The sequence below is a fragment of the Pseudophryne corroboree genome, chromosome 2 (genome assembly GCF_028390025.1).
Source record: "Pseudophryne corroboree isolate aPseCor3 chromosome 2, aPseCor3.hap2, whole genome shotgun sequence".
Taxonomy (NCBI): Eukaryota; Metazoa; Chordata; class Amphibia; order Anura; family Myobatrachidae; genus Pseudophryne; species Pseudophryne corroboree.
The window spans coordinates 464,369,116-464,384,061 of NC_086445.1; the positions used below are offsets into that span (position 1 = coordinate 464,369,116).

Here is a 14,946-nt window from a genome sequence, read left to right on the forward strand (position 1 = left end):
TGATAATCTGTGAGGAGGGGGATGTACACGGTGATATATCGGAGGGTGATGATGAGGTGGACATCTTGCCTCTGTAGAGCCAGTTTGTGCAAGAAGAGATTAATTGCTTCTTTTTTGGGGGGGGTCCAAACCAACCCGTCATATCAGTCACAGTCGTGTGGCAGACCCTGTCACTGAAATGATGGGTTGGTTAAAGTGTGCATGTCCTGTTTTGTTTATACAACATAAGGGTGGGTGGGAGGGCCCAAGGACAATTCCATCTTGCACCTCTTTTTTCTTTTATTTTTCTTTGCGTCATGTGCTGTTTGGGGAGGGTTTTTTGGAAGGGACATCCTGCGTGACACTGCAGTGCCACTCCTAAATGGGCCCGGTGTTTGTGTCGGCCACTAGGGTCGCTAATCTTACTCACACAGTCAGCTACCTCATTGCGCCTCTTTTTTTCTTTGCGTCATGTGCTGATTGGGGAGGGTTTTTTGGAAGGGACATCCTGCGTGACACTGCAGTGCCACTCCTAAATGGGCCCGGTGTTTGTGTCGGCCACTAGGGTCGCTAATCTTACTCACACAGTCAGCTACCTCATTGCGCCTCTTTTTTTCTTTGCGTCATGTGCTGATTGGGGAGGGTTTTTTGGAAGGGACATCCTGCGTGACACTGCAGTGCCACTCCTAAATGGGCCCGGTGTTTGTGTCGGCCACTAGGGTCGCTAATCTTACTCACACAGTCAGCTACCTCATTGCGCCTCTTTTTTTCTTTGCGTCATGTGCTGATTGGGGAGGGTTTTTTGGAAGGGACATCCTGCGTGACACTGCAGTGCCACTCCTAAATGGGCCCGGTGTTTGTGTCGGCCACTAGGGTCGCTAATCTTACTCACACAGTCAGCTACCTCATTGCGCCTCTTTTTTTCTTTGCGTCATGTGCTGATTGGGGAGGGTTTTTTGGAAGGGACATCCTGCGTGACACTGCAGTGCCACTCCTAAATGGGCCCGGTGTTTGTGTCGGCCACTAGGGTCGCTAATCTTACTCACACAGTCAGCTACCTCATTGCGCCTCTTTTTTTCTTTGCGTCATGTGCTGATTGGGGAGGGTTTTTTGGAAGGGACATCCTGCGTGACACTGCAGTGCCACTCCTAAATGGGCCCGGTGTTTGTGTCGGCCACTAGGGTCGCTAATCTTACTCACACAGTCAGCTACCTCATTGCGCCTCTTTTTTTCTTTGCGTCATGTGCTGATTGGGGAGGGTTTTTTGGAAGGGACATCCTGCGTGACACTGCAGTGCCACTCCTAAATGGGCCCGGTGTTTGTGTCGGCCACTAGGGTCGCTAATCTTACTCACACAGTCAGCTACCTCATTGCGCCTCTTTTTTTCTTTGCGTCATGTGCTGATTGGGGAGGGTTTTTTGGAAGGGACATCCTGCGTGACACTGCAGTGCCACTCCTAAATGGGCCCGGTGTTTGTGTCGGCCACTAGGGTCGCTAATCTTACTCACACAGTCAGCTACCTCATTGCGCCTCTTTTTTTCTTTGCGTCATGTGCTGATTGGGGAGGGTTTTTTGGAAGGGACATCCTGCGTGACACTGCAGTGCCACTCCTAAATGGGCCCGGTGTTTGTGTCGGCCACTAGGGTCGCTTATCTTACTCACACAGTCAGCTACCTCATTGCGCCTCTTTTTTTCTTTGCGTCGTGCTGATTGGGGAGGGTTTTTTGGAAGGGACATCCTGCGTGACACTGCAGTGCCACTCCTAGATGGGCCAGGTGTTTGTGTCGGCCACTAGTGTCGCTTAGCTTAGTCATCCAGCGACCTTGGTGCAAATTTTAGGACTAAAAATAATATTGTGAGGTGTGAGGTATTCAGAATAGACTGAAAATGAGTGGAAATTATGGTTTTTGAGGTTAATAATAATATGGGATCAAAATGACCCCCAAATTCTATGATTTAAGCTGTTTTTTAGTGTTTTTTTAAAAAAACACCCGAATCCAAAACACACCCGAATCCGACAAAAAAAATTCGGTGAGGTTTTGCCAAAACGCGGTCGAACCCAAAACACGGCCGCGGAACCGAACCCAAAACCAAAACACAAAACCCGAAAAATTTCAGGCGCTCATCTCTAGTATTAAGATGTCAAAGGCCACAGCGGGGGAATGAAAACTTGCTGCCTGTGCTGCTCAGCACTTCAGCCTAGTGCTGATGCGCTGTGTGTCTTCCCAGCCGGCTTTAGTGCACATATGCAAGATCTTGCTACTCACGTGAGATCTCACATGCAGCACAGAGATGGCACCTGTCGCGGACAAGGACAGTGCTGTCACTGGCTGTGGTGTATGAGCATCGACACCTGCAGGTGTTGAAATTGGTAGCTGCAGGTGTCAGATCAGTCAGAGGCACTGGCTGTTCATATATTGCCCGGCATATCGGCGTGCTATCTTGCAGATAACAGCATCCCTGTCATGTACTGTGCACCACCGCTGTCATACATGGATGGGAAGTGGTATCAGCGCACATAACGTGTCTTTATATCCCCCCACTTCATACCGACACTTGGTACATATACCCCAATATGTCACTTCTGCAACACTTAATGGAGCTGGGAGGAGGTGAAAGAAGAAAAAAAGCTTCCACATTTGGAAATGCTGTCAGAGAGGAACCGATAACTAAGATACTGGAGATGGTGGAGTAAGGAAAAGAGAAGGGGGGGGGGGGGGGGTTTGGTCAGTCAAACCGGTAGGAAGATGGATCTGAAGTTCCATAAATGAATTTGAGGTATGAAGATGCTATGGCTCCTTGCTTCAGCCCTTACTGTCATAGGCATTGCTTTATCCCTTACTGTGATGTATATTGTATCATAGTTCTTCTCCCTGGTAAATTCTAGATTTAAGAATGCTATCAAAATTTGCTATTAAAATTTGCTGGGTAAAAATAATACTATTATTTAGTTATTGAAATGATTGCAAAGCCCTGTCTGCCTAGTACTGTGAAATCATCACAGCCAGCTCGTATTTCTGTAGCACAGACTCCAATAACATTGTTGTCTTACATGGGTAACTATATTATCATAACATATTTTGTAGGTGTTTCGAGGCCCAGCAACAGGGGTATACAAAGGATATACAAAGGAGGCACCAGTGACCTGGGAATCTGACCCTAGTAGCTACCCGGTTAACAGTGCTGTGTAAATGGAGCAACCCAGTTTATGTTTAAAAGATGCTGATTTGCTGTGTATGCAGAGGTACACCTCAAGAAAGTGTCTGTTGAGTGACATGCATGGCAGTCCTGGGTTCAGTGTATCGGGGCTGACCCGGGAATAAGCCGGGTCCAAGGTGCAGTGTCCCAGTTTAGAACAATGTCCAAAATCCCGTGTCTGACCTGGGATTTCAGTGAAAAGAGGTATAAGAGTGCCACTGACATAGAACTATTTTCTTCGTAGGTGGCATATCATTTGAATCTCAGCTGGTGGAAGGGGTGATAATGTTTTTTTTATAAATGTATTGCGCACTATCAAAGTCAGTGTGTGTGTGTGTGTGTGTGTGTGTGTGTGTGTGTGTGTGTGTAGGTATGTGATATTTGCCCTGTAATAGTGATGTTTTGCCTTGGTCTTGCACTTCCCTACTTTGTGTTTCCACTGTGTGTTTGAGTACTTGGTAGATATCACATTTTCGAAAATGAATATTGTTACAAAAACGCTGCTCCAAAAAATATGGTTTTATAAATACATTTTGGATTTAGCTTTCATTGTTTATGTAAGAATTAGGTTTTAGTTATATGGTAAGAAAGATGCACTCTCTTTGCTAAAGTGTATACGCCACTGTTCTTAAAATAAGGTGGTTGCACATTTTACTGGAAGCCTTCCGCTTCTTTGTGAGATGATGTAACCAAATTTGTCACTATAATTGTAATTTCATAACACTGACCAAAGGGGAAGAAGAAAATATTTTTAACATGAACACATGCATATACTATATGTCTATGGAAAGCTGCAAAGTGTAATTGCCTGGGTTTCATCCCATCCGGTGAGATAGATGTTGTAGCTGAGGAAATCCGCATTATTGCGCTGTTGCATCTGAGTCTCCAGAGACTGTAGCAAATCTGCAAACCATTCAAATGCCTGTGTGTCTCGGCATAACCAGTAGAAATAGATCTGAAATACAAAGAAAAGGCAAAGGTTCAAAATCATCTATATACTGTGGTTCATATATAGGCCTAAAGCTGCTATAATTAGTCAGTTGAGGTACTATGTATTCTTTAGTCTGTGTCCATCAAAAGGGGCTCTGTGTAGTGATGTTGCTTTTATGCAGTGTTTATTATGCACATCATTTACTTTAGCACCACTGTATGTAATTATAATGCGATTACATTTATTCAAGCATAAAATATTGAACAGAACATCTCCCTTGTGCTATTTGTTTATATTGCATACTCAGTCATTGTAATGCAGTGCACCCTAACATATTATGCCATGTCACATTTATACTGGACAGTAAAGAGCAATAAATTCCTTTAAAATAATATACTGGGGATGCAGTCAGGATGCCGGCACTCAAAATACTGGTTTGGAATCCCAACACACGGCAAAATCCTGGTGCACTCTGATATCAATTGGAATACCGACTCCGGAATCCCGAATGTACAGTAAGTATGCCGGGTCTCCTACATTTTAATTGCGAGAAGGAGGCAGGTTAGGTTTAGGCTGCAGGGGCAGGGTTAGGGTTAGGCTGTGGGGAAGGGAGGGTTAGATTTGGGATAGGCACCCCCATGGAGGGTTAGGGTTAGGCTGCGGGAGGAGGGAGGGTTAGGCTGCGTGGAGGGGGGTTTAGGGTTAAGCACCCCTGGAGAGGGTTAGGCTGCGGGGTGGAGGAGGGGGCAAGGGTTAGGCTGTGGAAAAGGGAGGGTTAGATTAGGGATAGTCACCCCCATGGAGCACTAGGGTTAGGCTGCGGGAGGAGGGAGTGTTAGGCTGCGTGGAGGGGGGTTTAGGGTTAAGCACCCCTGGAGAGGGTTAGGCTGCGGAATGTAGGGAGGGGGGTTAGGGTTAGGCTGTGAGAAAGGAGGGTTAGGGTTTGGGGGGGAAGGGGGGAGGTTAGGCATACATACTCTGGATTCTGTACATTGGGATGCCGGTGTTGGTCTTGTGACCGCCAGCATCCCATCCTCTGGGATTTCATATGTATTCCATACACTGTACAATACCACCTCATATTACTTCTTATTAAGACTTGCTATAACACTGTACAGAATATTCCTTGTTACATTAAACAAATAATAACAGATGATACTGTAATCCTGCCAGAGAAAAGACATAAAACACATATAGGTCCACATTTAAAGTTGGACATAAATGTAAGTTGAGGCTTTTTATCCCTAGAAATGTTTTATTGCACGTGTGTCTTTTCGTGATGAATTGCTATTTGGTATTTCCAAATGTTTTAATGACTGGGACAATATTTATTATTTTATGATGTGGGCTTTATTTATATAGCCATACATTAACAAATACTGTCTCACTCATGAAAACATTTTCAACACCAAATAAATAATATTGCTTAATATAATTAATAAATAAATACATAATATTGCTTTCTTAATAAAAATGAAATAATAATTGTCCCCTAATATATTACTAAAATAGCATTTCTTCCATAAGAGAACTATCATTGTTATCTATCTCCTTATTCAAAACACACATTAGTGATTGCCATCTTTTTAAGTGTATTGTGATTCTGTTTTTTTTCAGCTAGATGCGGGGGTTATACGATGATTTTGTGTCACTTTTATAGTGATCCCAAGACAAAAAACCACAAAACTCACGTAAAACAGATGGACATTGAAGTCAGTTTACTAAACCTCCTCAAAACTGCTGAATAGTAAGCACAGTGGTTTGGTGCTTCAATCTGACAGATATTTGCAAGTGTTTCAAAACCCCAACAAAACCACCGCTTAGTAAATTTACTCCCCTGGAACACTATTGCGACTGTTTGAACAGCCATCTTTGCACAATGATTATTTTATGTCTTTATGTGAGGGTGCTGCTGTGCTGCCGTTCACTGCTGATCAGGCAGCACAGCAGCACCCCCCATCTGGTGGCTGCAGAGAGAAGCAGCCGCTGGGAAAATGTAGGTTCCAGATGGTCTCAATGGTCATGACGTTATGATCATCGATAGATCGATATGTTGGCCATGATGTTTTATCATTGTTTATAAAAAAAAATATTTGTAACTATTTAAAAAAAAAATTGTGTTAGATATGTTTTAAATAGGTGTTCTCAACAAATTCAATTATAAAAAACCACCCAACAATTTCTGAGCAATTTAAAAAAAAATAAAAGCCAGATACAGTAAGTGGCGAATATAAAAAAAAATCATGTTAGTTAATGTAGTTTTTAGCCCCTGAAACACAAAATCAACTTAGATAGCTTTCTATCTATTTGAAATAGAAGAAAATTAACCTTTAGTAAATATACCCCCAATATTTCTAACATGCCATTTGTCAAAAATACACACTTGAATTATTTGCATATACTGTACCTACTGTAACAATAAGTAAGAAAAAGTGATACATTTAAAAGAATGAAAAATAAAAACCCTTATAATTTAGGAGGCAATTTAATTAGCAGTGATGTACGGCTGGGTATATCACTGCTTATTATGGTACTCCAACAACGCCAATTTTCCTGCACAACTTTATGGGATGCGAAGACAAACCCTGTGATTTTGTTGACCATTAGGTGCCTGAGAAATGATTGGAAGGTTGTCACCTCCCGACCTTTGCTGCTAATGCAATTGCACCCTTAGTATAAAATAGCATCCGTATAAGATATGTTTGGCCAGATGCATCATCGCTTGGAAAGTGATAAAATGGAGAGCAAAAAAGTACCAGCCAATCAGCTCCTAACTGCCATTTTTCACACACAGCCTATGACATGGCAGGAGCTGATTGGCTGGTAATTTTTCACTCTCCATTGTATCACTTTCCAAGCGGTGATGCATCTAGCCCGTTATCTCTACATAACCTGTTTCAATGTACATACCTTTTTTAGGCTTAGAGTTGATGCATTACTACAATATTTATACCAGACAGATTTCAGCACAGAAGCGAATGGGGTGACCCCAATGCCTGCTCCAACAAGCACTGCTACTTCATAACTGAACACATCTTCACTGGCTGTTCCAAAAGGACCGTCCACTGAAAGCCTTGTGCAAAAAAATAAAAATAAATAACTGTTGCAGTTTCTTATTGACCATTAAAACTTTGTGAATAGCAAAACAAACTCTGGTAATTGAAATAAAACTAAAGCAATAAGTAGAAAATATAATTTCTAAACCAAAATGCTGTTTAGTAACACTCTGAATAAACACAGATGTCAGTTTAGTCACCAAACATTTTGTTTTTGCAGTTGTTCATATTATTGGATTTTGTAATTCCCACAATTCCATGATAAAATGTCTTCAGTGGCAACTGCATATGCCGCTATTGTACTGTTAGGGGGTTATCCCATGCTAGGGATACTACAGTAGGTTTTTCTGTGGAAAAGATGGCACTATGGTCAGTAAAAGAGCAATAAGTCTAATGTACCTTTCATTATAGTAACATCCTGGAATACAGTTTACAACATAGTTCTAGTAATATATCCTAAGGAGCAAGCAATACTGAGCCCATGATGAGTAGCACTCTCCCATATCCAAAATGCTTGGGACCAGAAGTGGTTTGTATTTTGGATTTTCCGTATTTTGGAATATTTGCATACCATAATGAGTTATCTTGGGGATGGGACCCAAGTGTGAACACAGAGTTTTTATGTTTCATATAACCTTATACACACAGCCTGAAGGTCACTTTATATAATATTTGTTATAATTTTGTGCATGAAACAAAATTTGTGTACACAGGGCCGTCTTACTATAATGCGTGCTCAGACTCTACTCTACAGAGCTGCCGGATAGAAAGGAGGGTCAGCCTGTTCAGGTGCATGCGCAGCTCTATAGCCACACATGCGCATTAAGCTTGCTGGATCAATACCTAGAATTAAAGTGAAAGTGGTGGCTATCACCTAGCTTCTATCTCTTTACCAGGACAGGGCTTCCTGAAAGGCTCTCTCCTGGCACCTCAACTTCTGTCGGTATAGTGGATTACCACACTGCAAGTTCTGGCAAAACTCTCACACAATAGCATTTAAAATGCAGTTGGCGATAATTATGCCCCTCGATAACATATAAATATGAGAACAATCACTTTCATTAGAACTTCCCCATCAACAGTTTGTACTGATCTCTAGCCCTTTCTCCCGCAGACATAGCTATTTTGTGAGCTGAACCATTTATTCAGGAGGATGCTGACCAAATTAATAAAGATCTGATTGCCTGGAATGAAAGGGAGAACGGGAGGACAATAGTCAGCCCAGCGGCCCTTGTCGAGTACCAGGGCTCTGTCCTAGCTTGGCCTAATCCTTTTAGTTATCAATTGTTAATTACCTTTCCTCCTATAGCCTAACCTCCCATCTTGTAGCTTAACCCTAACCTACCCCTATCCTTCCCTTACACTGCCTAACTAACTTCCCTCCCGCAGCCTAAACCTGACCTCCCCCAAAACTCTAACCTCCCCTCTTGTAGCATAACCCTAACCTCACCCCAAGCCTCCCCTTCCACAGTCTAACCCTACCCTCGCCCAGGTGCGAGGAATCCTCGCCCTAATAGGGAGGTGGGTAACATGGCTGTGACATCTTTAGAGGTCTTTTAGGCCACTTGGACTAAGATTTACCCTGAGCTCACATTAGGCCAGGGTGTCAGTCAGAGTGGGTGCAGGTCAGACAACTCCTTAGCTAATACTGCTACCTCTGCTCACATCTGGCAATGACTGCTGACTAATGCCCTGAAATAGTCTCTTTGGGTGTGATACGTGTGCCCAGCATTCGGGATACTGGCAGTCAGAAGACCGACAGTGGCATCCTGATAGAGAGAATTCAGACAGGGGTCTGTAAGTATACTACCAACAACCCCCCCGCCCCTCCTTACCAACCCTCCCTTACTAGCCACAGTCAGCACCACTTGTGGCACATGTACACGGTATCCTGAATCATTAAAAACACATTTTCCACATGTCAACAGTAGCTCGGATTACTGACTGGGGGTCAGATGTATTAAGCTTTATCACTTCTCTGGGCTTTAATACATCTGCCCCTGAGTGCTGGAGGGACATGTGATGATGCTCACATAATGCTGCGATCAGTACAATACTCTCTTCACCCCGCATAAGCACTGAGCAGCCATGTACTGTGAGGATCCTGGTGCTCATCCTGGTGCTCTTACTTGCTGTAGGGAGAGACTGAGTTAGTAAGAGGCAGACCAGCAACGGGTGCAGCATGGCCTGGGTCTCTGGTCCTCCTCCTCTCAGGTAGGGATGGACATCGGAAACCAATGTATCAACCATTGATGGTTTTGTTCTGATGGTAGTGTTGTTTTCCATTTGATAGTGGCCTTCCAATGTTTGCCACCATCGAATGGTAATCATTTGATGGTGTTCCGATGGTGGCTTGTTTTTTTATTCCTGTCAGCTATACCTCCCTAGGCTTCTTCCTGGCTGCTGTTTCTACATCAGGGAATCTCTATGGGTTCGTTGGAGGCTGTATCTGACTCTCTGCCTGCCTCAGACTTGGCCCTGCTCAGTCCCCTCATTCCCTCCCCTCTCTAGGCTGCTTGCTAGGCAACTGGGCACATTGCTAGCTCTGGTTGGCTCTCACTGTCTCCAAGAGCCAATCAGAGCCCAGACTTTGCCCTGCAGCACTCACTCACACAGCACACACTCTCCCACAGGGCCTAATTCTGAGTTGATCGCAGCAGCAAATTTGTTAGCAGTTGGACAAAACCATGGCCCTCATTCCGAGTTGTTCGCTCGCTAGCTGCTTTTAGCAGCACTGCACACGCTAGGCCGCCGCACTCTGGGAGTGTATCTTAGCTTAGCAGAATTGTGAACGAAAGATTAGCAGAATTGCTAATAAATAATTCTTAGCTCCAGACCTACTCACGAATTGCGATCAGCTCAGTCCGTTTAGTTCCTGGTTTGACGTCACAAACACGCCATGCGTTCGGCCAGCCACTCCCCCGTTTCTCCAGACACTCCCGCATTTTTCCCTGACACGCCTGCGTTTTTTTTGCAAATGCCGGGAAAACGCTGAGTTGCCGCCCAGAAACGCCCCTTTCCTGTCAATCATTTACCGAACAGCAGTGCGACTGAAAAAACGCTGCAGAAGCCACAGCAAAACAGCTGTTTTGTGTAAAATAACTAAGCACATGCGCCCTGCGTGCCTTGGTCATGCGCAATTTGCAACTAATTGCAGCATAGCGAAAATCGTCAACGAGCGAACAACTCGGAATGAGGGCCCATGTGCACTGCAGGGGGTGGCAGATATAACACATGCAGCGCACATGGTTTTGCCCAATTGCTAACAAACTTGCTGCTGCGATCAACTCAGAATTACCCCCACTGTCAGAAGTGCAGCCATGGCAGTGTGTCTCCTCCTCACTTCAGGAGCCTCTCCACCTGTGCCAGATACCTGGAGCCAGACTGTATGTGTTTATACTGTTTAGTGTACCCTCCAGTCCCCACAGCACAGCAGCGCAGCTAGGTACACTAAAGACTGAGGACACAGTATCTGTGTTGCTATGTGCCCCGCCCCGATCACGCCCCTGATCCCACCCCCTGCCATCCACGCTGCAGGGGTTTTTGCGCATGTGCAAATCATATAGTTTTTACCATGGAATTCTTTTGATGCGATGGTTAGTTACCATTGCATCGAAAGTTTCAATGGTGGAAGCCCAGCCATCATTTGATGGTGGACTTCCGATGTCCATCCCTACTCTCAGGACGGGTGGTCTTCAGTATACCGGCGGTCGGGCTCCCGACGACCAGCATACCGGCGCCGGGAGCCCGACAGCCGGCATACCGACACTTATTCTCCCTCGTGGGGGTCCACGACCCCCCTGGAGGGAGAATAAAATAGTGTGGCGCGCGTAGCGCGCCACCGTGCCTGTAGCGTGGCGAGCGCAGCGAGCCCGCAAGGGGCTCATTTGCGCTTGCCACACTGTCGGTAAGCCGGCGGTCGGGCTCCCGGTGCCGGTATGCTGGTCGCCGGGAGCCCGACCGCCGGCATATCGTAGTGAACCCCTCAGGACATCCTCAACACCGTGCTGCTGCTGCCGGGCTGCAACACATTTCAAACTGCGGAACAACAGCGACAGCTGTACTTGGTCTCAGTGTGGTCAAGCCAGCCTTGCAGCATTCATAGCTGCCTGGGGAGGGCTGATACACTGACTGACATCCTGGTGGCAGAGGGGTCAGGTGGCTGAATGGGCGGGGGTATTGCTGCAGTTTAATTAATAAAAAAATAATAATAAAATCTCCTAAAAGGACAGAGCCCCCATTCACACCGCACTGCCCCCAGTTTGTGACGCACCACCCTCGAAATGCTCCGTCTACGCCCTGAAAACGGAGTTTTGTTGCCCCGCGACCGCCTCTGCCTGATTGACAGGCAGAGGCTAACACATTTTCTGTGCCCCCCCTGCAGAAAGTGCGGGTGCATGCGCAGGACGGGCACTGCACATGCGCCCACGGGACGATCGCAATAATTCCGGTTGGATGGCAAATTCATTCTTTCTTTTTCAGTCTGAGTCTTCCAGTACATATAGTGACAATACAACCCTGTACACAGCATTTGATAAACTATGTTTCATCAGTAATTACTTTGGTAGTTTCCATGCTTCCTGAAATTCAGTCTTGTCACATCCACAAGCCTTGAACAAACCCTCTGTCCAGTCTCCAACTATTCGAATGTGAATGCTGAAAAAATCCTCCTCTGGGGCAGAAGTCAAGGTGAATGGATGCCACTCTAAGCTGGATACTGCAGGGCACTGGACAAATATATACTGTCCAACTTCCATTTTAAAACCCTTCATTTTCATTTGCAGCTCTATTGTTTTAAACGGATGTGTAACAACCTAATGATACAAAGAATCAACAAGGTCAGTAAGGTCAATCTCTTTAAATGTTCTAAAGTAAACTCTTTGAATAAAGTGAGTATCTGTGCTTAAGGGGAATGTATGGTTTAGCTTATATTATCCAAAGTATTATTAGCTCTACTATACATCACTCATTTAGCTTTTAGCAAAAAAAGGAAATTGAAATTTTTTTATGAAATGCCTTTAATTTGATGCTTGGTACAAAAGATTGCTTTTTAGACAACTACGTCACATTGCTGTGTTACAGGAACCCCAGTGCCATAGTCGTGTGTACCGGGTGTGCTGGTTGTGCACCCACACACTCCTTAGATGACCACAACCATGCATTGATTGTTACTAATCCTAGGTAAGGTAAAGCAGCACTCAGGTCAGTGAGGTGCGGGGTTGTGGTATAAAAGATAGATAGTGTCTAGATAGAGAGCCAATAGATAGACACCATATGTTAGACAGACATTACGTCAACAGGGTCAAAAGGTCGACAGGGTCAAAAGGTCGACAGGGTCAAAAGGTCGACATGAAAAAGGTAGGCAGTACAAAAGGTCAACATGGTCAAAAGGTCGACAGGGTCAAAAGGTCGACATGAAAAAGGCAGACACCATGTTTTTTTTGCATTTTTGTGGTTTGTGTGGATAGTTTTGTCATCTGGAACCCCCAATTGCAGAAAGGCATACCCTCACGGGGCTTGCTGCACTCGCCACAAGGTTTATAACCAACTCTATGCTGCCATGGATACAGAAGGTATGAAATAGTCCAAAAACATGTTACATTTAAAAAAAAACATTTGTCTATCTTTTTATGTCTACCATTTTCATGTTGACCTTTTGACCCTGTTGACCTTTTGACCCTGTCGACCTTTTTCATGTCAACCTTTTGACCCTGTCGACCTAATGTCTGTCTAATATATGGTGTCTATCTATTGACTGTCTAACTAGACACTGTCTATCTATCAACCGGTTACCGACGTGCGGTGGGGGGAGGCAGGTGATGCAGAGCCTTTCCTGTCATACTACCGTGTAAACCAGAGGTTTGACTATATAACGTATATGAAAAGACAAAGAATGTATAAGAAATATGTTCTTTGTATTATTCTAATCATTTTTATAGCCAAAACTCTGGAGTAAAAAGTCTATGGCAAGTGAGGCAGTGCCTGACCTGCTTATCTTTTCCACACATCTCTGATCAAAACTCCCCAAATCTCCAGGAGTTTATAATGCCCAGATGTACCCTTTGGCTCATATATTGTGTGTAAATCTGGCTCTGGAGCTAGCCAGTGCCTTCTGAGCCATTTAGTTCACCGCATGCCCCTGCTAAACAGTAAGCGGACCCACACTTTTGATGGTTCATAAGAGACCCTGGGGTAAATGTATGAAGCAGTGATAAGAGTGGAGAAATGAGCAAGTGGAGAAGTTGGCCATGGCAACCAATCAGCATTGAAGTAACATTTTTAATTTGCATACTATAAAATTATACAGAGCAGCTGATTGGTTGCCATGGGCAACTTCTCCACTAGCTCATTTCTCCACTCTTATCACTGCTTAGCCTTCATAAATTTCCCCACCTTACTGTTACAGGTAATGTTAGTATGCTTATTTGTTTCCTTTATTCATCATTTGATTTTACCTTTAGCTGTTGCAGTCTTTTACTGTTGCAACTTTTAATTGTCTCAAAGACTACAGTCCTTTAGAGATATTTTTTATATTTCACTTTGTAAGGTTTATTTTGCATTGCTACTATTAACTTTTACAACCTCTTCATTATTAATGAGGTCCTGGCGTTCCTCTTTTCCAATGGCTTTTCTTTTGGCAGGTACGATTGAGGTATATTTTTAGGTGTACCTCCCACTTTTCTTGCGACTATTGTTTGAACCTTGGTGCATCCAACAGAAATGTTCCCATATACTATCTTAATATACTGAATATACTAACTTATATACTGAACATTTGGCACTGATTCTGAGTGGGACACAAAATGGCTCTATTCGTGATGCAGCCGATGCCTGATTTACTATCTAATGCAAGTTTCCGTAGGGCTAAAGCAGGGGTCCATGCAGCCTGAGTGCAGTCTCTGTCTGGGGCCCCTCCTCTCTAGTCAGAAGCTCAGTAGACTCTGAGCATTAGGGTCACTACGAGACCCTGACGCTTTACCAGAGTCCAATCTGCATGCACAGGTCTCCGAAGAAATGGTGTGGTGGCCTTTTAACCAGTCATTTTCCTACTGCCGGTGCGCAAAATCCTGGAACCATGGCTACTGCGCCATTTTCCCGGTAATATGGGCAGCGCTGCTGTCGCTGACATGGTACTCCGCAAGGGTAAGTATTTAAGAAATAGGTGCAGAGTGTGTGGTGTAGGCGCCCTGTTCCCAGAGACCTGCACATGAGCAATAGATTGACATTATGCCAGAGTCTACTAGCTACCATGGAGGTGGGGGCCCGAAACGGAGGCTGCATGCTGGTCCACTCATCTCTTAAAACGCCCCTGCAGCAGCCCATGTGCACCGCACACCTACCATTATAGATATGCCACTGTGCAACCATCATTATTAGTATGGGCACGTGAACCAGCTTCATGCGAGGTGCTAGAGAGCTGTCTGACTCAGGCTCCCTTCCCTGTGCTACACGTCCCCAGCACTCCCATGGCACCCCAACATCACAGAACAAGTCTTTGTATCAGCCCTTATGCCTTCACATGTACTTGATAATACATTTTTTAAATGATATTTTAATATTTGAAGAAAGACATACCGCAAAAAGTGACATAATAAAGCATTTCAGCATATTGCACAAGGCATTATAAAGCAATAAAATGACACCCAAGGACATGGAAAGGGTTGGGTATGGTATGCTGGAGGCCGGGATCCCAGCCGCCAGAATGCCGGAAGAGGGGCGAGAGCAATGAAGCCCCTTGCGGGCTCGGTGGCTCACTGCACTCGCCACAGGTTCTATTCACAC

At 44.6% G+C, this 14,946-nt stretch overlaps 1 protein-coding gene across 3 annotated transcripts in view; it reads right to left on the reverse strand.

Annotated features, from left to right (window-relative positions):
- Window positions 1–14,946, reverse strand: part of LOC135028586 (cytochrome b-245 heavy chain) — a 270,381-nt gene that overhangs the window by 22,411 nt on the left and 233,024 nt on the right. For all 3 annotated transcript variants that reach the window (XM_063953788.1, XM_063953789.1, XM_063953787.1), the window contains 3 exons: window positions 11,725–11,978; window positions 7,019–7,181; window positions 3,986–4,132 (listed from right to left, as the gene is read on the reverse strand). In XM_063953788.1, the coding sequence (XP_063809858.1) occupies window positions 3,986–4,132; window positions 7,019–7,181; window positions 11,725–11,978 (564 nt within the window). The remainder of the gene's footprint in view (window positions 1–3,985; window positions 4,133–7,018; window positions 7,182–11,724; window positions 11,979–14,946) is intronic.